We start from the raw sequence: 23,090 nt of genomic DNA, 5'->3' as shown, positions 1-23,090 counted from the left end.
TTGAAAATGACCATGTGGAGACAGGCTTTCCACTGGGCACTTCTTCTGTGGATGCTGGAGGTGATCTTACTTGTCCTTGTCACAACAGTAGCAATCATCGTTTCTGTCCAAGAAGATAGATTTCAGAACCCTTTAGATACTTATTTAGCATTTTGTTTTCCTTCTGTTCTGCTTCCTCGGACTATTGCTGTTTTTCTTGGTCATAATGTCTTACAAGAGTAGAGCGGGGCACTTCATTTTCTTTCATGGAGAGAAAGAAATATTCATAGAGAATGTTTGTTGATGTGTCACATCTGGGTGAACTTTCTTTTATTCCAGGGATGATATTCAGCTAGTATGTGATCGTGACTATCACTCCTTCCAGAATGTTGAGTGAAAGAAATGAATGGCAGGACCTCCTCCCAAAAAAGGAGTTTGAACTATTCCATAGCTTAGTAGGATGGATAAAGCTATTTTTGGAGCTAGTCAGCTTCTGAAAACATAGTTTCTTCTTGTTTGAATACTACAAGAAATATGCTCTGTTACATCATTAAGTCGTTCATTGTATCCACTTATAATATCCTCTCAATTTGATAGCTAACTACTGAAGGTGGCTCTTCAACAATGTTTCTCATGAGGCTTTCATTCCCCTTACGATTGGTTAAAACTGGATTTCCCCGATTTGTTTGAATGAATTAGTTGGGACCTTCAGAAGAGCTGTCCAATAACTTCAGTGAATCCATTTACCTTCCCTCTCCAGTTTTGATCTCTGGTATTTTATAAAGTTTATTGAAATCTTAACATGATTAAAATGTGTGCTTCTGTCTTTGGATGATTTAAGAATCTGCTTAGACCAAGAAATACAGGTTTCCTGCCCCAGTAGTGTTTGGAAAGATTATGATGTAAACTTGCCACGTAGGAAAGCTGGAATCAATAAATATTGCCCCCAGTATACAGAATTCTTAGATCATCATGTACTTTGTAGTAACGCACTTGAGCACGGGATGTTGCCATTTGATAGAAAAGCAGCGATGTTCTCGGAGGGTGTTGTTCCGCTCTGTGTTTTTTGTCTTTAAAGCATGCCAGCAGTGGTGGGTGTCATTCTGCGAGGAAAACGGCTGGAACTTCAGGAGCCAAAAATGGAATAACTTTTAGTTGCTGCTTGTTGTGGAACGCCTTTCTGAAAGTCACAACGGTAACAATTTCTTTTCCTCTTCAGATACTCACTAGCTGGAGGAAGCACTTCATCCTACTGATGTGCCGTTCCTGACTTTTCTAAGAAAAACAGAGATCCCACAGTGTCTGCATCAAAGGCGCACGCCCTAATGTTGTTCTGCCCCTCAGTCACTGGAATGTCCTTCCTCCAAAGGACATTCCTAAATGTGCAAGAGTGAAAATGACGTCTCTGGGATGGAGGCGGTCTTTTTCAGCTCCTTAAAGCTATAATTTTTTTTAATGATAATGCACATATTCCAGGGAGGTGTCTTTTTATAAAATCTGAAATGTATATTTAGGTTTGTGATAGAGAAATTGAAGATGTTGAGAAACCTCAGGTACCTTGCTTTAAGAATTCCACTGGGAGATGGAGTATGTTTGTTGGAATTGTGTACAGATATGTATATAATGTCTTTTTTAACTAAAAGCCTTTCAACGTGCATAAGGAATCACTGTGTACAAAATGGTAAAGTGCTTTTGTAGATAATGTTAGTGGGGTAAATATTTGACAGGCCATAACTGAGTATTGCCTTGCCTTTATTACATGTAAATTTTGAATTATGTGAAAAGTGAATCTTGGTTTGATTTTTGTATGTGAAGGATTTGCCATTGAAAGAGTTAATCTTGTATTATGGAACCTTCTATTCGTACCTCAGCAAAGATACAGTTTTATTCTGTTTCTCCAGTATTTCTTCCTTTTTACCTATATTCTGAGCGTGACTTTCTAATTATGGTACTACTTCTGATTGTTTTAAATTTAATACACCTTGTCTCTCAAAGCTTTAAATTTAAATTATTGTTTTTCCTAAAGAATGAGCTCTGTCATATTTTCAGTTTTAAATTGTGCCAATGCAAATTCTGAACCCTATGTATTGTTCAATTTTAGTAATAGATATTTGTGAAGCTTGTAGTGAAATTCAGGTACAATCTTTTTTTCACCTGAACATGTTTGAATGCTCACACAAATAAATCTTTATTACCTTCATTTATTCTGAAATATCTCATTAAGACGTTGGCTCTGAGACAGTGGCAAGTATTTCTCCATCGTGCCTATTTTTACCATTAAAATGGATGTCTTGCAGCATAAAAGAAAAATTGTCCATAGATTCAGTATTTGGTCTCGCTGCCTAAATCTGTGCATCTCTTCACCTAAAGTGATATACATTAGACAGAAAGACTGCAAAACAGAGCCTGAGCGTTGGCCCAGGACAGTCCTATTGCTTGTCTCTCCAGAAAAAAAATTACTTGAAAATTCTGAATTCTGAAATTTCCACTGTTCCTGTGAGCGCTCCTAGGTAGCTGATTTACGGTTTTATAGTTCTTGGAAATAGTAATGTTAGTTACATACACAGGTGATTAGGTGTTGTGGTTTTTTTTTTTCCCACAGTATTACTCTGAGGTTTACCATGGTTTGTTTCACCAAGGCTATATTCAGGTGCTTTTTATTCTGGTAGCTATAAAGCATTTTTGCCTTGTTTTTAATGAAGAAGTGGAAGATTTTGTTTTGCATGACAGGGAGGTAACTTAGCTGTTTAATTTAATTTAAAAAAAAAAAAAAAAAAAGGAAAAAAGGGACAGGAGTTTTGGAACACAAAGGATTACAATTTTAAATGTGTAGGCATATCTGCCTGGCTTAGTACAAAAGACCCAGGTTCTCTAACCATTCTGGAAGCTGGTGAGGTCTCCTTATGAGAGGAATTCATATCACCATGGTAGCCCTTATTCTATGCATATTAATAGCCTTAATTATGAATTTGATAATATAACAGTTAGAGGACACTGTTGTGCTAACAGAGCGGTGAAACTTCCAACCATGTTGAAACACCAGTTGAAAGAAATGGGTATACGTGTGCTCGCTCCTGTAGCCATGTTCTTAAGACACAACACGTTTGCCAGCATAACGAGGTCATGGTTTCCCTTTATGGCCAAGTGAATTGAAGGTAAATTGAACGATGCATAAATCTGAGCAATGGTTTATAACTTCTCTTTGGTTAATATCTTTAAGTATGTTGTTTTGTGTGCTCTTAAACATTAAGGCTTACCCTTGAGGAAATAAATTTAGCTTGACTGTTCTGAAATGTGCATCTGAATACGGCACAATGGGAAACTTACCTGTTGACAACTCACTATTAAAACCTTCAGCCATTCAATAAATATGTGCTGTTACAGCATGTGGAAATAAACAGATGTGTTTGCATTTGAAATAGAAGTAGAATAATGGAAGCTTTTCCCCAGTTAGCTGTTAATGTAAGGACTTGAAATTAAAGCGAGCTTACTTGGAGATGCACAGAACTCAGAGACTTAGTGGGGAAGTTAAATTTACGATGCTGGCTGGAATCTCAAGAATTTCTCAGTCAGAAAATTAAATGAAGTTCTAAGGTACACTGTTTTTGAACAACCGTTTAAAAAGTTATACATATATTTTTTTGAGTTGCATTTAAATTGTGTTCCAGGACTGTATGTTGAGGAAATGGTTCTCTGAGTAGGTTGTGGCAGAATTTGCTTGGTGAATGTGTCCCTGGGCTTATGAGCTGAAGATGAGTCAGACCTACAGCATGGCCAACTGGCCCTAAGGCTAGGACATTTAGAAAAAGACAAGACCTCATTTATGGTAGAGATGTGTATTTTTATATGTAATATATAGATTATTTAAATAGAGACTATCTTAAACTGAGATTCACTGAAAAAGTGTGCTGTATCTTGAATGTAAAATTACAAATGTTTGCTATTGAAAAGTAGTGATGCTTTAAAAATCAGATCTATATTGGTAACAGAAGAGCTTCGTTTGAAAGAAGCACGGCCTCCGTTTCTGAAAGAGAAAAGAAGTGTATTGATATTTTTGAGAGGTTGTTTCATGCTAAAAACGTGTTTGTGTTACAATGTTGCACTGACCATTTTTCTGTGCAGGTAGTACTTCTTTACTCAGTCTTTGAATATATTAAGTGACAAGCTATCCCTATTTATGCAAACATTTAATTAGTGGAACTGCTTATTTGTCAGGGATTTGAAGATTAGGCAGTAAATGGGCTCACTGTTTAAAAAAAATAAAATCAGTCATTTGAACTGAAGGCTTGTTTTTTTGTAAGTATCGATCAGATGTATAATCTATTTTTTTAACTTAATTTTCCTTGCAGTTGCACTTTGTAGTTGATCGCCAGTTTACTCAAGGATGACAGCAGGGCCGCTGTAGCACCGAACGCCTCTGGGGTGGTACCAGAGCAGCTCTTTTTCAGAAGCGCCGCGGTTCCTTTGCAGCTCCAGACACTCCGTGTACGTCCACGCGGGGACGGAGCGACGAGGCGGTGACTGCGGGATGAGGTAGCGGGGGTGGTCTGCCCCGGCCGGGCGGGAGCGGGGCGGCGGGGGGCCGTGAGGGCGAGCGCCTTGGCGCTCGACTGCCAAGTCGCCGCCATCTTGCAGGCCCACCGTGACCCCTCTGCTGCCCGGGCCTGCCCTGTGCTTGGGACATTTCTCCTTTAGCCCTTCCCACTTTACGCGGCGTTCCGTATCGTTTTTGAAGCGAGGTGGTACCAGTTTGTGATAGTTTTACAGTAGCCTGACTTTTAGGAAATGTATTTTTTGCCTTCAAAAATGTCACCATTGGAAGATTAGCATCAGAAGTGCTGATGAGCACAGGTATAATGCAAGGATCAGTATGATCGCAAATTATTTTTCTAAGTTGCTGGGGAGGAGCTTAAAGCATAGCACAGATCTGTAGGCTTGCTCTTTTTAACTGTATTTTGCAGATGTGCTGGTAATTGCACTGAGCATATGCAGTAGACAAATTGTATGTAATGTTTTTTTGCCTTCTTTTAAAGCATGATTACAGAGGACAATTAAAGTGTATATCTTGTTTTCTGTAACGTTGCTGCCTGTTTATAACCATGTATTTAAATTTTACTTTTGTCACTCTACACCAAGATAATAAAACTCCTTGTAAACTACATGACCTAGAAATAAAGAAGGAAAAGTTTAATGAAATTTTGCCATCTGAGTGGTCAGTAAGAGGAGATTTGGCGGTCTCCTCCCAGAAGGGGATGCTCTTGCAGGTGTCTAGCTCAGTTATTGCTCATGTGTCAGTAATGGTAGGTAGAAGGTTCATAACTCAGTGTTCAGTTTTTAACTGTAATAATATCACAATCTGTACGAAAGGAAATTCTTGTTTAAGATCAAACAACACTTTGTGAGCAAGAACGTCAATAATATATTTTTCTGTTGGGGAATTTAGTAAGCTTGTAGCTATCTCACAGATGGCCTAACCATGTGGGAAGTTTCGTTCTTTCCTTGATTAAGGTTTTTTTATCTGCACATACAAGTGATTGATAGTGTACTGTTTTGGTTAAATATGTGCAGTTCTATATTACAGTTTGTCCTATAGTAAGACAAAGCGTCAATTTACAGATGGCAGCGATTTAAAACCTGCTTTGTATTCCCCATCCTGCCAGCTCACTGAAACTGATAAAGTGCTCACATCAAGTCGTGTGCACCCCACACATTGCATCCTTAATTACCCATCTAACCGGTGACAAACTGTGTGACAGCTGCACTACTGTAATTATAGTTCATTACTATTTTCTCCTGGTAAAAAAAAAAAATGTGTCTGTGCCACATTGTCAATTTTTTTTCTCTACCAACTCTTCCGTGCCCCTGGGGATGAGGGGGGGATGCTTGTGTGCTCTAGCGACTGGAGTTGTGTATCTGCACATCCATAATTATGTGGGTTTTTGGCTGGTTAGTTTTTTTTCTTTGTTGGAGGGAGACCACATAACTGGTCCCGTATGAAAAGCAAAAATGGTCAAAATTGGGCTTTTCAGGTCCTACTTGTTTCCGTTTTGTTCTTGGCTGATGGAATGGTGGGATATTGCCCTTGGTTTTGTCTCCAAAACATGTTTTCCTTGCGAGACCTTGTTTCTCTTGTCAGGGACTTCTGTCAAGATTTCTGCAATCACAGCGTGTTTCCCTACCTGCTAACTCATCTTTCAGTCTGTCATTTTTGGCTGGTTTCAGCTGAATTTACAAAGGCATCGAGGTCTCAAGTGTTTAATTAAAACGTTGTGAAAATAGGTAGTCTTGAGGTATATTTATTAATAAATACTCATGTCTTAATGAAAGTTGTGACCAGAGAAATGATGGAGAAGCTTAGTCTTGTGAAAAAAAAATCCCCAGGAGTCCAGGCTTTGCTGGTCCCATTGTGTGTGGTACAACTTCCTATAGCAGTAAAGTTCCTGTTTTGCTTTTAGTTGTTCATTGTTTGAAGCTGGCAACTGATTATTCATGGAGATGTAATAACAACAAGAAAAGTAAATCTCTTGGAATAATCATTTGGAGGTTTTTCCACTGTGGAAACACAAGAAAGGTGTATTTAGTCATGGCTACGCTAACCTGGCACGCGGTGTCTCTGCCCGTCTCCGCTCTCTACTTGATTAGATGGACAGCAGCATGATGTGAATCAGGGTTAAAAATAAGTGGTTCTGTATTACAGCTTTCTAGTAAACTCTGAGTTTTATTCACACACATAGACTGTGACTGACTGTAAGATAAGACCATCGAGACAGTCACTTCTATTCTCTTACCATTATTTCAGTTTTGGGGTAACCTTAGAAATAAAGAACTAGAAAAACGCTGACAAATGACAGCAGTTAAACTGGTTCCATTTTAAAAACAAATTTAAAAAATCACACTAGCAAAGAAGGAGAAAAATCTTACCTTAAACCTCTTTTCTGTAGAAGATAATAAAAAAAGGTGAAAATGCTGAATGAGGGATCAGGTGGATATGCGGAAGTTGCATCCACAGCCTAGCTAGGGCTCTGCTGTCATGATAAATAGAACTGTGTCCTGATCTTTGCCTTAGATGTTACAGAAAGATTATTTTCCAAGCTTTGTATGAAAATGAAACATAACTAGAAATGGTATTACCTTATTTCAGGAATGCAAATAAAAGCCTTTCTTTTGAAAGCTCAGAATAAACTACTGCAGCAGATAGCAGGAATGAAGATTGTATTCAGCAAGCCCATGATCTAAAATAAAATGCAATTTCAGCTGAATTAAGGTCCTCAGTGTAATTTCCATTAAAAAAAAAATTTTTTTTCACTGTTATAGATAGTAATTGCAAAGGACAGATGTAGGGACTGAGCTTGTAAGGCTTGCAGGTATTATTTTACGGATCAGTAATAATTTTTTGGGAGGGGTGTGTGCAGCCCTTTACCGTACTTCACTGCAACATCATGTGCTCTTGCTTCTTCAGCTTTGTTTTTTCCAGGCCTGTAGCCTGATCCGTTGTTCTTAATCTATGCTGTGTTATATTTTCCCTTTTCATGACTAAATAGATCATCGTTGACCTTCCTGGTCAGCCTTGAAGCGCTCCAGTTCCTGTGCCTTGTTGGTTGACTGAGATGGTTCAATTCACCTGCAGAGTTGGTTGTCATGGGCTTGGAATGGGCAAGCCGGTGGGACGTGCAACTGGGAGAAAGGTCTTCAGATTTTTCTACCCACTTTCTAAGTTTGTCCTTCATCATGTCCCAAGCAGAGTGGGGTGATGCCGTAGGGCAGATGTGATGGTTATATCAGTACTGATATTCAAGGGGGATGATAGCTAAGGAAAAGAGTGTCTGCACACAGCTACCTGCCCGGGGGTTTGCAGGTTTCCACAGAGCTGAAGGCAGGGTGCTGAAGTAGGTGCTGAAGTACTTGCTTCGCCAGGGCGGCTCGGATTTGGCCGTGGGGCCGCCTGCTTGGCCTAAGGGGCCAGGAGCCCATCCTCTTCTCGGATGGAGCTACAGATGGATCTGTGCTTGGGGTGGGAGGGGATAGAAAGGCGGCTTTACGGTCTTGAAACAGGACTATGGCTGGTTGATAGTATTGTGAGGTATTTTATTCCCTTTTGTTGTGAGCAAAGCCATAAGCCACTTTATACCTGGCACACGAGTAAGCCGTTAACAAAGCGAATAGCTAGATGAAGAAAACGCGGGGGTAGAACTGTCCTGGCTTCACCTCTCCTGTCTACGCTCCGGCCCCCTCTGCCTCGTGCTGTTTCCTCCAAGGCCTGTAACCGTGCTAGATGCGTTTCCAGCAGGTTGAACTTCTCTTCATGGAAGTCTTACATCACCCTCGCGATGAAGTGTTTCTTAAAACATAAGGAAAACATCTAAGCATAGTGGACTTCGTGGCACCAGCCTTCTGAGTGGGCCAACAGCTTGTCCAGAATTTGGTGTTAGCGAACATTAACGCCAGGTATATGAAACGGGTGTTTCTGCTGCGGGCTGTACACCCAGCACCAGGGGAGAGAGGGAGACACTGAAATTCAGCAATAAACTGGAAGTCACACTTGGATGTGTAGCAGGCAGGATTAAAAACCTGGGGCTTCAGTTGCACCCCCTGCTTACAGCAGTTTAGTCCGGGCTAGTTACCGAAACAACCTACAAATGAATCACAAACAGCTGCAGTTCTCGTAATAGTGTACAGGTTTTCCTTTCAAGTTTGTAAAACAAACAGCAGAATGTCACCACAGCCTTTAATTTCTTCTTGTACATAACCATTCACAGTACATTAACAGCCCAAATAATATTGCACTGGATTATTTTAAAAATTTTTCATCTTGCAAGTAGTATTCACTTTTCAAAGCCAACAGATGAACAGTTTGGTCAACTTGCACCAAAAAAATGGTTGGATAAGAATCCTATACTTTATTTACTATACCGCATGGATTTGTAACCCCAAAGGGAAAGGAGAACGAGCTGTAAACTGTTTCCTTGTTAAAGATAGAAAATTAGTAATTCATGGTTGATTAAATGTAGAAAGACTGGGGAAAAAAATGGAATCTGAAAGTTATCTCGTTCCTGTTAGACTGCTTGCTGTATATATAATTATATTCTATACTGTGAAGGTCCATCTACATTTAAAAATCCAGCAGTCTACAGATTAACATGGTAAAAAAAAATAATATATTTTTATGAAAAGAGAAGAAATAGTGTTTGCCTCAGAGGAGAAAGTTTTCAGATTGTGAAGTCGGGTTTTTTTTTTTTAGGTGCAATCTTTGAGGCAACAAAATGTATTTTGGCATTTGGCACTCTAATAAGGACAATATTTTAATACTGGCACAAGCTAAAAACAGCACAGAATGACAAAATACAAGACATGGAACGATCTGCAGCCACTGAGATGGTGGTAAGCTAGTTTGAACATACAGAGAACTTAAACAGTTTTGCTGAAGAATTGTGAAAGTTTCTGCAAAACCATACTTATTTTTTTTTCTTTTCATTTACCAAATTGTAAGTTTTACTAATCTTGGAGGGAGAAAAGAGTTTCAAATGTCCTCTAGAAAATCCGCAGCTGCTGGACAATCAACACAGCGGCTTGTTCAGCCGTCAATAGGCGTGAGGCTCTTTATGACTCAGAGCTCGAGTGCGTGAGGCAGAGCTGGTGGCACTTCGGATCACTTCCATCCATCTGTGAGGAGGCACGAGGAGAGACACAAATGAAACAACAGTCAATCCCTAAGGAAAGATTTTTTGAAAGACAGATACAGTCTGCACTCGTAGTTGTACACGGTTTTATTTTCAGTGTCTACAGGAGCTCCTAAATCTACCCAAAGTCAGGAGACTCTAGATCCAAGTGACTGCCAGATGCATGTATGACAGGAGGTTTAGAGAGGATGAACAGGGGTGATGGGACCCCAAATTCATGAACTTAGCAGTGGTTTTACTTGTTCTGCAGACACCGAATCTCTTTTTATTTCTGGGGGATGGTCCGAGTGTGGATTTTCTACCCAGTCACATGAGAGGGAGTGAAGTTTTTCTGAAGAGCTGCTGAGAAGCCCTGTGATCTGTTTACGCGATTCCTGAAGTCTGAGGCAGAGCTGCCCGTGCAGCCAGCCTGACCAACTCTGACTGGATAACTCCTGTACGTAAGCGGGTTGTGTAGCGATGACTGTTACAGCTACCGCATTGTCAAAACCAACCACTTGCTTCCAGCATTATCAGGTTTCAAATTTCTTTTAAAATTATAAGGGGTTCTTTCTCTAGTTGTGCTGAACCACTTGCCTGTGTTACTAAATTCATTTACTAAACTTTGCATCTACTAACCTTGTTCAGAAAAAACTCCTGGAATTTCACAAAATTCCCTCTCACAGAAGACCGACTTACCTTTCAAATGTGTATTCACTTTCAGCCCTGAAGTAGTACACGTGGGATTTGAAATGTAGCTTGAACACATAATCTTTGTGAATGTTTTCAGATTCAGACGGAATGGTAAGTGAATATCCCAGTAAAGGAAGGCTGGCTAAAGGATGATTGTCCTGAAAAGAAATTATGGAAAATGCTGTGAGATCAAATGCGCTTAGGAGAGCACCTAAGTAAAACGGAAGACAGAGACCCGCTCATTTAAAGGCCATCGTTGTGTTTCCACATGTGCGTGGAAAAAAATACCAGCTTGATACAATTGCCACCAACTTAATTGTCTGGTAGCTTCAGCCTGCCCATCTTTATGGATCTTTCTCATAAAGATCTGATGCAGGCTGATCCAGTCAGTATTTCCCCGTAAGAAAGTTGTCTGAAATCTCAGACTTGCACTACCTTCAAGCTGATGAACATAAAGCTCCAACATTGGGCATCAGCAGGGCCCATCCGCGTTCATCCTAAGGCTTGCAAACACCTACTCCTTCAGAAACGTGCAACCCCCCTGCAGCGCGCAAGGCTTACGTCTTTTTACTTAGTCTGACAGGTATGAACAAATCATTTTCTCATCCTGCTTATGTATAGAATATCTTACAAGTCATACCTTTTTTTTTTAGTGCAGAAACTATCGTTAAGGATTTCTATAGCAACAAAAGGACAATGTAGCAACCGGGATTATTTCGTGCTTACGCTCTGCTCGAACACAGAGATTCAAAAGTCCAACAGATTCTCGACAGGGAGCCCCTACTCCTGCAGTGTGATGTTTGCTCAGATGGGTTAATCATTGGCCGTGGTTCTCTCTCGTTTGACTTCAGCGAATTTCTGAGTCAGTATTAAGCTTTTAATTGAAATAATCGCAGAATTTGTACAAGGGAAACCCCTTGTTTCAGCTCGCACCGCAACTTCTGAGCAGTAGCGGTATCTGTTGTACCTTTCAGGGATGATATGTACTGGCAGCGTCGGAAGTTTCAGGAAACAAGCACGCGTTGTCCATCTGCCAAGCGGGCAGATTGAGAACAGGCTCTGCTCCCTGTTCCAGCGGTGGCAAAGGCCACGTAGCCGTGACCAGAGCAGCTGCTGCTCCCGCCTGCAGCAGCCGTGACTGATGTCCGTTTTTCTCTCTGCTACCCCCTCCTTCCAAAACACAACAGGCCGCCTCCAGCCACACGCGCTCGCGTGCTCTGTTACCTGGTGCGATTTATAGAAGAACATACAGAAGTTGGTGAACACCACCCACAGCTTCTGCCACCCGTTGCTGTTCTTGAATTTTCTCAGGAGGTTTCCAGACAGCTGGTTCTGAAACAGACCAAAAGTAGCCAAATAAAGCAGTGAAAGGTACCTGCAGGTTAATTATTGTAAGAAAAATTATCTGCTTTTATCTGGTTGTATGTGACCTTGTTGTATGTGAAAAAGTTTTGGTTGAATGGACGTATTTTTCATTTTTCTACTACTAAGTAGCATTTTATGTAACATTATTTTGTTTGTAGCTGGGTACTTCCAAAAACTTCAAGCTACTACGCTTTTTTTTTAATTGAGGTGGCTTTCAGTAATATATTACTAAACATCAGTCTTGTTATTCTAGTCTGTCTTTATCTTTTCAAATGATACTTAAATAGAATAATGGAAATGGAAAGTCTGGCATGAATTTGTGATGTAAAGGAAAATTATGACACACTTTAGAACTACAGATAGAGATTGAGCTCTCAGTACCCAGTGAGTTCACATGGTAACTTTTCAAAGATTTCAAAAGCAGGACTGTTAACCTTATTCTTAGCTGGATTTTGGATATTTTAACAAAAAGGAGGAGAAAGCCGTAACCAAGTACAAGTATTTAACAGTCGGCTGGAGAAGCTGCTCTTCACATAGTGAAGACGTAAAGTCCAGTATCCTTGTGCCTTGCAAATGGAGGGGAGTTCTCAATGAATTACTAATTACTTTCCATTCCTTGTTGACTGCAAGGGCTCTCCCCTGGATCAAAACGGCTCTTTACATACATCATTCCCTTTACACAATGCAGAGGCTAATAACGGAATCTGTAAAGCTTAATGGTCAAAGCCTGGTGGTCCTGACATATCTACTACAAATGAAATATTCTTGAAAACGTTCTGTTTTCAGCAGTCTTGGACAGGCATCAAAGCCTTCGCTTTAAATCATCCCATCCTCTGCTATCTGGACTGCTGCCTCCTTGCCCTAAGTTACAGGTGTACTCCTTAATTTTCTGTTACCTCATTACTCTGGAGGATATCATAAAAGGACAGGCTTTGCATTCGGTACCAGCAGACATATGAAATGGAAACAGGCCGCTGATCACTGATCAGTCCAGCAGGTAGGGAAGTACAGTCACTGACAGAGAGAGGATCTTCTACCACGAGAGAGACAGAAAGGAGGGAGAGACACAAAGAAAATAAACGATAATGCTGAAGTGAGAGCCACCAACAGAATGATGTGAGCATGAGCGTAACCTGCCACGCATGGAACAGCGGTGGAGCTGAAGATGTTTTCACGGAGCAGCGTATGTCTCCAGGGTGTGTTTGGTCTTCACTGCTTTGTTTGCATTCATTTGAGGCCCGGGGAGGAACAAAAATAAGGAACAATGAGCACTGACCTCAGGCCAAAAGATCTGTCTGTGTGTTTTAATTGTTAGAATTAGTCACTGGCTTAAGTTCTCTGTCTATTTATAAGAAGCCCTCTGCTTTAGGGAAAAATACAAGACCTTGTTCTGTGCTGAACTATTTGTCCCTTGCAGGACATAAGGGTATAAAAAGCAGAAGATCCACCTGCATGGGCTCCAAATGAGGCTCTGTAGTCAGCGTTTTCTAGTACAGAATACTTTTCCTTGTCATATTTCAGCAACAAACTCACCTTCTGTTTTAAAACAGAGGCAGTTACACAAATGATGAATAGGTCTGCCCTCCCCTCTCCATGTTCTGCAGCAGTGCATCTTCTCCAGAGCAACGGTGGCCTGGTGTCTGAGGGCTGCCTCGTGAGCGCAAGCTGACTCAGCTTTAAGATGCCTTTTACCAGTTTCTTTGAGCATAAATTTCCATTTGGTGAGGGCTGTGATAAAGTACTCGGAGCTCCCTGGAGACTCTCTTGGGTGAAGGAAGAACACCTACGCAGGCTTACCACCTCACCCTAAATCCTACGCTGAACTAGGAGTCTTTCATTTTAATCTTTGAAAAGTCAACGCCTGCGTCTTGTCTGTTGGGTACGGAATTAACGGATGTGTATCAGATTGGCTTAGCTGTGACTGGGGGGAAAAAGGGGTTTCATTTTGAGGTGGAAAACGCAAATAAAGGAAAAAGCAGATGAGACTGAGCAATGAGACAAGGTTCCAGAAAAGATGGCTAGGTAAAGAAAGTACGTTAGTAGTACACATAATTAAAACTCTGGCTGCAGCAGCTAAAGACAATATCCTTTCAGCTCGAGCAATGACTTAATGCCTCTGTAACTGAAAGCATTAAGACGGTTTGACCTGCTTTAAATTTTAAAGGGCATCAGCATTTTTTTGGACAGTTACTTCTACGGAAATTACTGCTCTAACCGATTGTGCAAAGACCCGTGTTTCTGGACCGAGGGTTTATGCCATCGCAGAGGATAGGGGAGTCGGGTTAGTAGGTGTGCCTGAAGCCTCCCCGGGAGACAGCGGAATAGCGCACTGAGTAAGGAGGAGCAAAAAGGAAATTGTCATTCAAGAGCGAGTCTGGAGCTGCAGTTCAGATCGTTCTGAGGCAGATACCTCCACAGCAATACTAAAGTCGATCATTGAAACACTGGTATTTCTGTGCCAGCAGACGTGCACCGTAGTGTTGCCACGGTGTGGTGACTGACGTTCGAGTGAGGTGCGGGATGCACTGAGGTCGTCCTCAGATTCCTGGTCTACAGTAGTTTCATCAGGAGACTCTATGAAATGCAGGGAAAAAGCATCTTTCTTCCTCTATGCAACAACATATATAATTGGAAAAATTAAACAAATCAATTCTGTCCACAGTATTGTGAACTAATTTTTAAACACGCTTTAGAAATAATTTTGTGCAGATGTTAAGTAGATTTTTTTTTTTTTTTTAATGTGTTTCTGCAACTGTTAGAATCAAAGACTAACTACTGTGCTTTGTTGGTGCTTTTAATACCTTCCAAGGACAGGCACTGCCCAAATCTTGTTCAATAGTTCCTGGAATCATTATGCTTAAGTCACTTCTCTATTCAGTGAAAACTTTCTGCTAACATCAACAAGGACACTAAAATGGCACATATATTAAAAAAAAAAAAATAATAAAAATATATATATATATATAAAATCAACTTCAAATGTATCAGTTTGACCTGTGGCCAGCATTTTTTACCACTTTGCTTAGAAGCAATCACCAATCATACTAATGAAAGTGAATAAAGCCTACTCTTCTAGCATTTACTTACTACTGTCAGGTGGGCTGCTAGCCAGTAACTCTGGGGCAGGGCCACTGCTTTTCTCTGCCAGGTCTATTGCCATCTGAACGTCCTCGGTCCATTTGTCCATTTCAGCGCGGGTACTAACAATGAAAATCCAGGTTTTATTCACTTAACATATAGGCTGGAAGCAAACTCTAAGAAATAATCACAAGCTGAGCTTACTTTCAATTTAAATAAATAAACTCTGACACAAGATAGTGGATTTTTTTCCTAATAACTTAGTTTTGGTTCTGACTTGCAGAATTGCCACTCCCTTTTGACCTTTTTTTTTTTGTTTTATTGTTTTGGTTTTTTTTGTGTGTGTTTTTTTTTTTTTTTACAAGTGGCTTTCACAAAAGAATATACCTTTGAAATTGTTTCAGGAGCAAATCCAAACAAAATGATGCCCCTCTGCTTTTCTACCTGTCCCACTGTGAAAGCTGTGCAGAAATACAGTTTACATGTGTATCCTGTCTCCACTGAATTACCTTGCAGCAACAACGATGGACTGGTGTTGACCTCGCAGTGTTAGACAATGAGGCACTCCCCATTCCTCTTCGCTTTCCTCTATCTGAGAGATAAAAGCCCAAATGCAGTCAGATTGCAGGAAGTATGTATTTCTGAAGGCAAAACCATGAACTGAACAAGCTCTTACCATTGGGGAAAAGAAAACTAAGAGAAATGTTCATAAATGACAATTTTGAGCTAGGTATTGAGAAAAAAATACGGCGACTTGCAAGTTGGAAATACAGTAAGTTAGTTCTGTAATAACCTCTTAATCCAAAAGCGTGGCTTTGTGTCAAAAAAAAAAAAAAAAGAAAAGAAAAAGGGAAAACAGTGGTATTTTTATCACAGGGATGATTCATCATAGAAAGGATATGTTAAAGGCTGGGAGTGCTCTGGACACTGCGGCATGACACAGTCCTGTTGCGAACAAGTTTGTGCCAAATAGACATCAATAGTTGAGTAGATTCCTAGAAACGCTAGGTAAAACTTAAGGCCTTGCAAGTGTTTAGAGAAATTAAGTTACTGTGGTAGTGATTACCCAACTCAATTCTCAGGAAAACAGTATGGAATAGATACAAGCCCACGAGAAGTTCCAATGAAAACAACGGGGGGAAATGAAAGTGTTTTGAAACTAGAAAAAATATTTTTGCCATCATATGAGAAGGGGGAACTAGGTGCTACTGGCTTGACTTGGCTGTTTTCCAGACAAACTGCAACAAGAGCTCCAAAGGACATACTGCTGCCAGTTTCTCACTACTTTGGCTCTAAGATACAGAGCTGAAAACATGAGGAAATAGTTTTTTGTAAAACTCAGATCATCGCTACTGTTTACTTGCTTTTCACAGTGTGTCTGTAAGCAGTTGGTGATGAATTACATCTGGGAATCGTGGTTGAATTTATGGTTTAAAAAAATAACTTCACAAGAAGTTTGCATTACGAAGAAGCTTCCCCCCAAAATGCTTTTTTTTCCTCCACTTTTGCTGTGTAATTACATCTGTAATGAACAGGTGCATGAACACGTGCTGAACCCTGCACAGCCCCACCAGGCACTGCAGGATGTCACCACAGTTTCTCCGAGTCGAGTCGGAGAACAGCCCCTTGCTGCTGCCTTTAGTCTGGCAGAAATTCATCAAGCAATTAAGACGGGACCCCAAATGACCATTTAAGCTTGAATCCCTTAAGTTCTTGCCATACTTACTGTCATGCCGTACAGTGGAAGGTGCCCATGGACTTTAAACTGATTCGACGCTGTCAGGCCTCTACTTGTGTACAACAAGATATCGTTAAACTAAAAAGCAAGAATAAGCTTTGTTGGAACAATGTATGTATGTAGAAAAAAAACAAAAAATCAGAAAGGTAAGAAGAGGAAAGCTGGCCAGTACTGGCTGACTGTTTATGCAGCAGTCATAATGCATGAATCCCAAATACCGGCTTCGCAATATTCCAGTACCTAGTATTAGCACCTGTTATTTTCCCTGTTTTCCTTCCCAGCTACTCTCAGACACATTCCCACAATTTCCCACCAGATATGTTCCAATGCCTTCTAAGATTCCCTTTGTGATCTCTGGGTCAGAACTAACAAGCCACAACAGCAGTGAAATCGAGTAGTACATTTCACACTCCGCTGCACTTTGAAGCTATGGGGGATAAATGTGTTTTACCAATATTTTCTTCTGATTTGTGTGGAAAGATAAGCAAGCATGCCAGAGACAAGTGTGTCCAGCTTAACTCTCATGAAGCAAGTGGCTATCTATTGCTCCCCATATTCAGAAGGAAGCTGGGAGACCTGTTTTAAGATCACAGCTTTAGGTTAGAAACACCAAGGTGAAGAGATCAAATATTTCAATTTGTGGAGCTTCCTGCATGTCACAGCAGTTGTCAAAAGCATGTCAAATGGCTGCCTGCATTTTGTTGCCATAAAATGAATGGCGTATTTTCACTGTGCCACCTGGGTCAAAGGATGTTTTCCTCAAACCAGACAGCTGCATAAAGAAAACACTCTGTGGTGTGAAACAAGAGCTCTGTCCACAGACGCCTACAATCCAACAGCAATTACTCGCAAAGCTATGTGGATCAGCCGCTAGAGGGGGGTTTAATTTTGCCAATGATTACACGTGTATTTGGTGACCCAGGATTTTACCTCCAAAAAGATTCTGGTGCTTGAGACAGACCAAAGACTTGTCAGCGCAAGCAACTGACTCGAGAGTCTAGTCTCAGCTTTTTAACATTTTATACAGGTATAACACTGAGGCATCATCTGGTAACAAGAATTGCAGTATGCAAGAAAATACGCACCGTATTCATTAGGCTTCCTCTTCAGTGTATTTAAAGGCAGAGGATAGTCCTACCCAGGTCGACAGAGTGGTTTTATCTTTGGCTCATTTGAAAGATTAAATGTCAAACATCTCATAAAACCTAGCACGCTCACAGGCTTTCCTACGCACCCCCTGTCTTCTCTTTTTGCATACAAGAGGCCAAGGAAGGATTTTCCTGTCATACTGCATTGACTCTTTGTTTTGCCCAGTAACACTGGACTAGAAAACGCGTGCCTTGTGCTGGGCACCCCAGTGCCCCAGCACCACGGGCTCAGCAGCAGCAGGATGGGGAGTTTGGGAGCAAGTCAGCTGGCCAGGACGGAAAGAGAGGGGGAACCGTCGGGCTGGCTCCTGGGCTCCTGGGGATGGGAGACCCGGTGGCATCACCGTAACCTGAGAATGCTGCGAGCGGCGGTGGGAGGGGAAAACTTCCCAGTGCAAGAGCTACAAAACGTCTGTCCAGGTAAAGGCGGGTCTGGCAAGAAGCTGGGCACTCATGGGCTGAAACTCGATGGTTTGTGGAGGAACTTGGTTCTGGAAGGTATCCTGAGAGCATTATGTGGATAAATGTTCCCATCACCAGGAGTTACTCCTTATCTTCTTTTCTGGACACGATCTCTAACCCTGGTGCCACTTTTCATTTTATGACAACTCTGCTTTTATTTAAGACGGTGTGCTAGGAGGTATTATTTTATCATTATATTTACAGTGTCATGTAAAAAGAAATAGTTTTATCTGTGTAAGAAGCAGTTAGAAAGAGAATATTGGGTTTGGGCATAAACATAAATTCTTAACAACCAGCTACATAGGTGATACATTACATTAACTTAAATAAGGCTGTTTAAAAACACTTACTGCAATTCACAGTTAGGGTCTAACAGTATGTCTAATAGTTGCCTACAGTTACATTTCATTATATAAAGAAAAACTCGTCTTGCTTACCAGAAAGAACATCCGTTGCTGTAAACCTTTTCCAGACAACTTACTAAGACTGCCCAGTCTAATGAACTCCTGTGGGAAGCAAATACAAACCAAATATGAATCTTCTGCAAAAAAGATGACAATTTTTTATTATGCAAGCATAAATATGACTACTTAGACATAGGACTGACTTGACTATCAGTCACCAACTTTTCTTTTTTCATTAAATATGTTAAAAATCTTATTTATAGGATAATTTCTTTCCATTTGTAACCGTCTTTAGGATAAACTCCTTCATAGTCTTTCACTGATTTTAAGAAAATACAGCTAAGCAAAATTTTCTTTACCTAACATTGATTCCTTCAGATAGCTCTCTCTTTCATCAGTTTTGAATGAGTATTTTTCATGGTACAAATGATGTAAAAACTGATGATAAGTTGGCCTGTATGTTATTGATTAGCCAGTGGTAAGCTTCTGTGGTGCATATGGCATACAAAGCTCTTCACCGAGATGTAGAATCGGCTACAGAAATCAACACCACCAGCAGCAGCAGAAAAAGAAGGAAATCCGTCCGGCAGTGTGAGTTGTCCTAGCACCATCCGTGTCATATAATGCAGTACATTAATTCAGATCAAACTGTTTAAGAATGTTTAGGGATGGAATTCTAGGAAAAGTAGCTCATCTGAAACTTTCAGAATGCTGGATTTCCTGGGCTTACTGTGAACTATAACGTAACTCACTCTTCCACTTACCTGAAACGCATAAAAATACCATTTTTCGGTCACTCCCTCCAGCTCCTACCAAGAGGTTTATATTTATTTATTACACTCTTCCTAAGGTCATTCTACTCAGAACTGTGCACGTAAAAGGCATATAAAGCATCAGAATCACTTGCAGCTCAGGAATAAACTGGCTGTGTAAGATGAATCTGTTTAGAGACACTCCGGTCGCCTCGGGGTTGCTGTGATGAGTCCAGTCCCCCCACCTGCTCTGCGTAAGGGCGAAGGGGTGGAGAAAGCGGCTCGCGGTGGTTATCCCTGCACCACAGCAGGCTGATGTTACTGGAGAGCCCACTGGGAGCTCTTGTCGGCCACCAAATCATAATCGCCACGTACAGGGCACCGCCTAATAGTCACTGGCAGGCTTCGCACCGCACCGCCACGGCAAGCGCCGCGCCAGCACACGGGTCGAGAGCTGCAGGGCTGGAAGCAGCAACGGCTTGGGCACGTGCCAGAGCGTGGTGGCCGATGCTTTTTGCTTTGGCAGGCAAACACCCTCTGCCCACCCTGTGCCGCCTTCTTGAACTTCCCAGGAGAGGAAGGCCGCTCTGTCTTTAAACAGAATAGGGTAGCAGAAGCACCCGCTGGCAGCACTTCACGTCATGTGATGAGAGATGCAGGGGCTGTGGGCTGTCCCCAGGGGCTTGCCGAGGACCCCAACGGTCTGTGGGTCACTGGAAGGAGGCGCGAGCCATGGCGGCTGCTTCGGAGACAGGGAAGAGGCAAAAGTGAACAGCCACAAACCCAGAAATCCCCGTGCTCGGCACCGCCTTCCCAACGGCGCGTCGGCTTCAAAGCCCTTTTTCTAAATGTCTGGATCCTGAAGTGAACTAGACCCCAGAGAGCTCAGCAAGCTGGGTCTGTGCCGCACGCCCGGCTGCTGGGCAAGCTCAAGCGTGCCCGTATTTGCAGTTCAGTGCAAAACTGGTCTGTCTTTCCTCTTTTTTTTTTTTTTTTTCCCCCTCAGGTTTGCACGCACAGAGACGTGCACCTAGAAAAATAAAAAAGGCCACAAGTATTACACTGAGGCTCACTTACTCTGAAATAAGCTTTCAGTTTTCAAAAAGCATGACAAGAAAGATTTGGGTACTTTTATAACGCAATTAACTGTTTACTTATAGCAACACTGCCTGAAAAATTACTGCCTTATGCTACATGTAGACCAAAGAGACTGCTTGCCCCAGGGCCATGCGTTTCACAGCGAGGCATCATGAAAGGGCTGAAGGTTCTTCAGCACAAATGTCTTATTTTCCTTTAACTTGCCATGCTTTAGCATCAAGGGTTGAAAAGAAAAAAAAAATCAAGGGCAGCAAGAAATGAGGAAACGTGCAACTGCTGAAGCTCTGAACGCTGTGATAAATATTACATTTTTACCACCTCTGTTGTAATACAAGTTTGGAATTGCCTATAACCGCCCTAATCTATACATAAGATAAACCAAGTAAAAGCAGTAAAACGGTAATAAAGATGATTGCCTCTTCCCGCTTTAGAGACTGCTGTTTTCTATGGTATTAATATGTTTACATTTGTTAGTTTTTGGTGAGAGAAAAACGTTCATCTGAGGAAAGGCAATTTCACAGCTGCTCCTAATAAACATGTTTCTAAAACATACCTAATGATCTGAAATTGTATCAGACCTCGATCACAACTCTGCTACTTACCCTTCCTGGGATCACCAGATTGTCTATGCCTATCAAGTCTTTCTTGAGTTCATGCAGCTTCTGGAAGTTCTCCATCTTTATCATATTGCCATGGAGCTGAGCCACCATTTCAGAAATCTCAGCCAAAGCAGCTAGATGAACAAAACCATAAAATGCTTATTAAAAATTTACAAGAACGTTCAAAAAGAAAGATGGCTTTTGTCTGCAGCACCCCGCTCGTTAACATCACCCTTCTTGCGTTACCTTTCTCCTTCACAGTGTAAAGCTACTCAGGCAGGCTAAAAACTGCACAAACTCTGGGCATCATCTTACGGAGTGGAGGGAAGAGGGTAGAGTGTTGTAATGAAGACACAGTCTATTTCCTCAACCAAAAGTTTGCTCTGTTTTAGCCACAGGAACTTTGTAGGAATACTCAGGCCATTCAGAGCACCAATGAATGGGTTCTCCTAAAGGACTTAATTTCCTACATCTTCAATTAATCTAGGGATCTTCTCTATGCTTGAAAAAAAAGCCTTTTCCCCCCTGCCTGCAGCACACTGGATCAGGTCCATATTTGAAAATGCCGGGAAATGACAGTGCCATTTATTGTATCACTTCAGATGGTAAACACAGCAATCTTGGGGATTGTTCCCAGTCCCAGCAATGAAAACAACTAAAAGGGCTGCGTGTCGCTGAGTCCTACCATGGCTCTACTTCATTCTCTCCGAAGGCACTACCACCAATGAGTGACTCAACACCTGGGAGGATTTTCTCAAGGAAAATCTCCATTGTCGAAGGGGATTTTTGCTGGGTGAAGAAGGATCAGGTGGGATACCGGAGGAAGCAGGCACTACGAAGTCCCACTCTGCGGCTGCAGAAGCCAAGTGAAGCACAGGCTGCTGCCGGTCTGCTTCCTGCATCTTGTCTTTTTGCTGTGCCAACAGCATGGTACGTCAGCTCAGAGAACTAAGCTGAGAATCACTTCACCACTTGATCTTTGCTGGGGGACCAGCTCACGGACGGGCTCCCAGTGCCGTGTGAGCACCAGCCTTGACAAACCCGAACGGACGGACAGTCTCCAACTGAGCCAAACATGCTGACTGACTTTAGTGCCTGAAGAGCAGTTACAGCCATTTGTGTTAAAAAAAATACAGTCAAGGAACAGTAACAGCGGTTCTTTCTTCCTTCTTACATCATTTCTCAGTGCATGGTTCATCCACCTGTTAGTGGGAGACTCGTGCTGGGATTCACATCCACATCTCTCATTTTTTTTTGCTTCCTTTACACTCTGACCTTTAACAAAAATCTGGAAACACCTTAGTAAGAGACCGATCCCAGAGCAATGGTGCCTCTGAGTCATGCTGTCCTTCTCATGCTCTTTTGTTTTCACCCCTGAATCCTGTTTCGTATCAATTTCAAAAGCGGAGCAGGAATCAAACCTTGATGGCTGCTGCGCTCTCTGGCGAGGCGGGAACGGACACACCACCCTCACCCTCCAGCCTTGGCTGCAAGAAATGGAAGGCACGACCCGCTGCATTCCTTGAGATCATTCAGGCAGTAGCTACGTGTAGGCAAACACCTGCGTCACGCAGCACGTCGGTGCCACAGACCGCTGTGCCATTTCCCATTGCTGCAGGTCAGGTTCCCTCTGCATTTTGGGCATTGCCTGCTGTGGGTCTCATCGCACGCCAGCCAAGGGAACTCGGCCAGCCAGCTCAGCTAACACCTTGCAGCTGGGAACAGTCATGCTGAGCATTGCTCCCTGCCCTGGTCCTTCCGCGGACCCGCACCCAGGGGCAGCGGTACAGATAACACAGTTATCCTTGCACGTCCATAGCTTACAGCGGGGGTGGGGGACGGCGGTAAGAAAGGAGGAAAGCAAATCATCAGAAAGAAATATGAGGCAGCGAGTTCAGACTACAGGAGGAAAATTTCCTCACATTTTGGAGAAAAAAAACCCAACATGTTGGCAGGTTTGAGTTCCTGAAACAAATCATGGAAATGGTAATAGAGCAAACTGTGTGTCTGCAAAAAAAATACAAGGAATGCTTAAAGATGTAATAACAGCTGCCGTACTGAGTCAGACCAAGGGTTCACCTGGGCCAATATTCTGTGTTCCTAGTGGAGCTCTAGGGA

At 41.9% G+C, this 23,090-nt stretch overlaps 2 protein-coding genes across 6 annotated transcripts in view; one reads left to right on the top strand and one right to left on the bottom strand.

Annotated features, from left to right (window-relative positions):
• STK24 (serine/threonine kinase 24) overlaps positions 1–5,170 on the top strand; it is a 69,141-nt gene extending 63,971 nt beyond the window's left edge. For both annotated transcript variants that reach the window (XM_032997118.2, XM_042806121.1), the window contains exon 11: positions 1,199–5,170. In XM_032997118.2, the coding sequence (XP_032853009.1) occupies positions 1,199–1,235 (37 nt within the window). In that variant the 3' untranslated portion in view covers positions 1,236–5,170. The remainder of the gene's footprint in view (positions 1–1,198) is intronic.
• Positions 5,171–8,690: 3,520 nt separating this feature from the next.
• Positions 8,691–23,090, bottom strand: part of FARP1 (FERM, ARH/RhoGEF and pleckstrin domain protein 1) — a 216,426-nt gene continuing 202,026 nt past the window's right edge. For 3 of the 4 annotated variants that reach the window (XM_032997135.2, XM_032997136.2, XM_032997137.2), the window contains exons 19-27: positions 20,976–21,106; positions 18,557–18,625; positions 16,498–16,587; positions 15,281–15,363; positions 14,781–14,893; positions 14,104–14,267; positions 11,553–11,660; positions 10,335–10,486; positions 8,691–9,639 (exon numbers count right to left, since the gene is read on the bottom strand). In XM_032997135.2, the coding sequence (XP_032853026.1) occupies positions 9,558–9,639; positions 10,335–10,486; positions 11,553–11,660; positions 14,104–14,267; positions 14,781–14,893; positions 15,281–15,363; positions 16,498–16,587; positions 18,557–18,625; positions 20,976–21,106 (992 nt within the window). In that variant the 3' untranslated portion in view covers positions 8,691–9,557. Of the gene's footprint in view, positions 9,640–10,334; positions 10,487–11,552; positions 11,661–12,589; positions 12,727–14,103; positions 14,268–14,780; positions 14,894–15,280; positions 15,364–16,497; positions 16,588–18,556; positions 18,626–20,975; positions 21,107–23,090 lie in introns of all 4 variants that reach the window. The other variant, XM_032997138.2, reaches the window with a different exon arrangement.

The sequence above is a fragment of the Tyto alba genome, unplaced genomic scaffold (assembly GCF_018691265.1).
Source record: "Tyto alba isolate M040663 unplaced genomic scaffold, T.alba_DEE_v4.0 Super-Scaffold_45, whole genome shotgun sequence".
Taxonomy (NCBI): Eukaryota; Metazoa; Chordata; class Aves; order Strigiformes; family Tytonidae; genus Tyto; species Tyto alba.
This window is presented reverse-complemented; position numbering and strand designations above follow the sequence as displayed.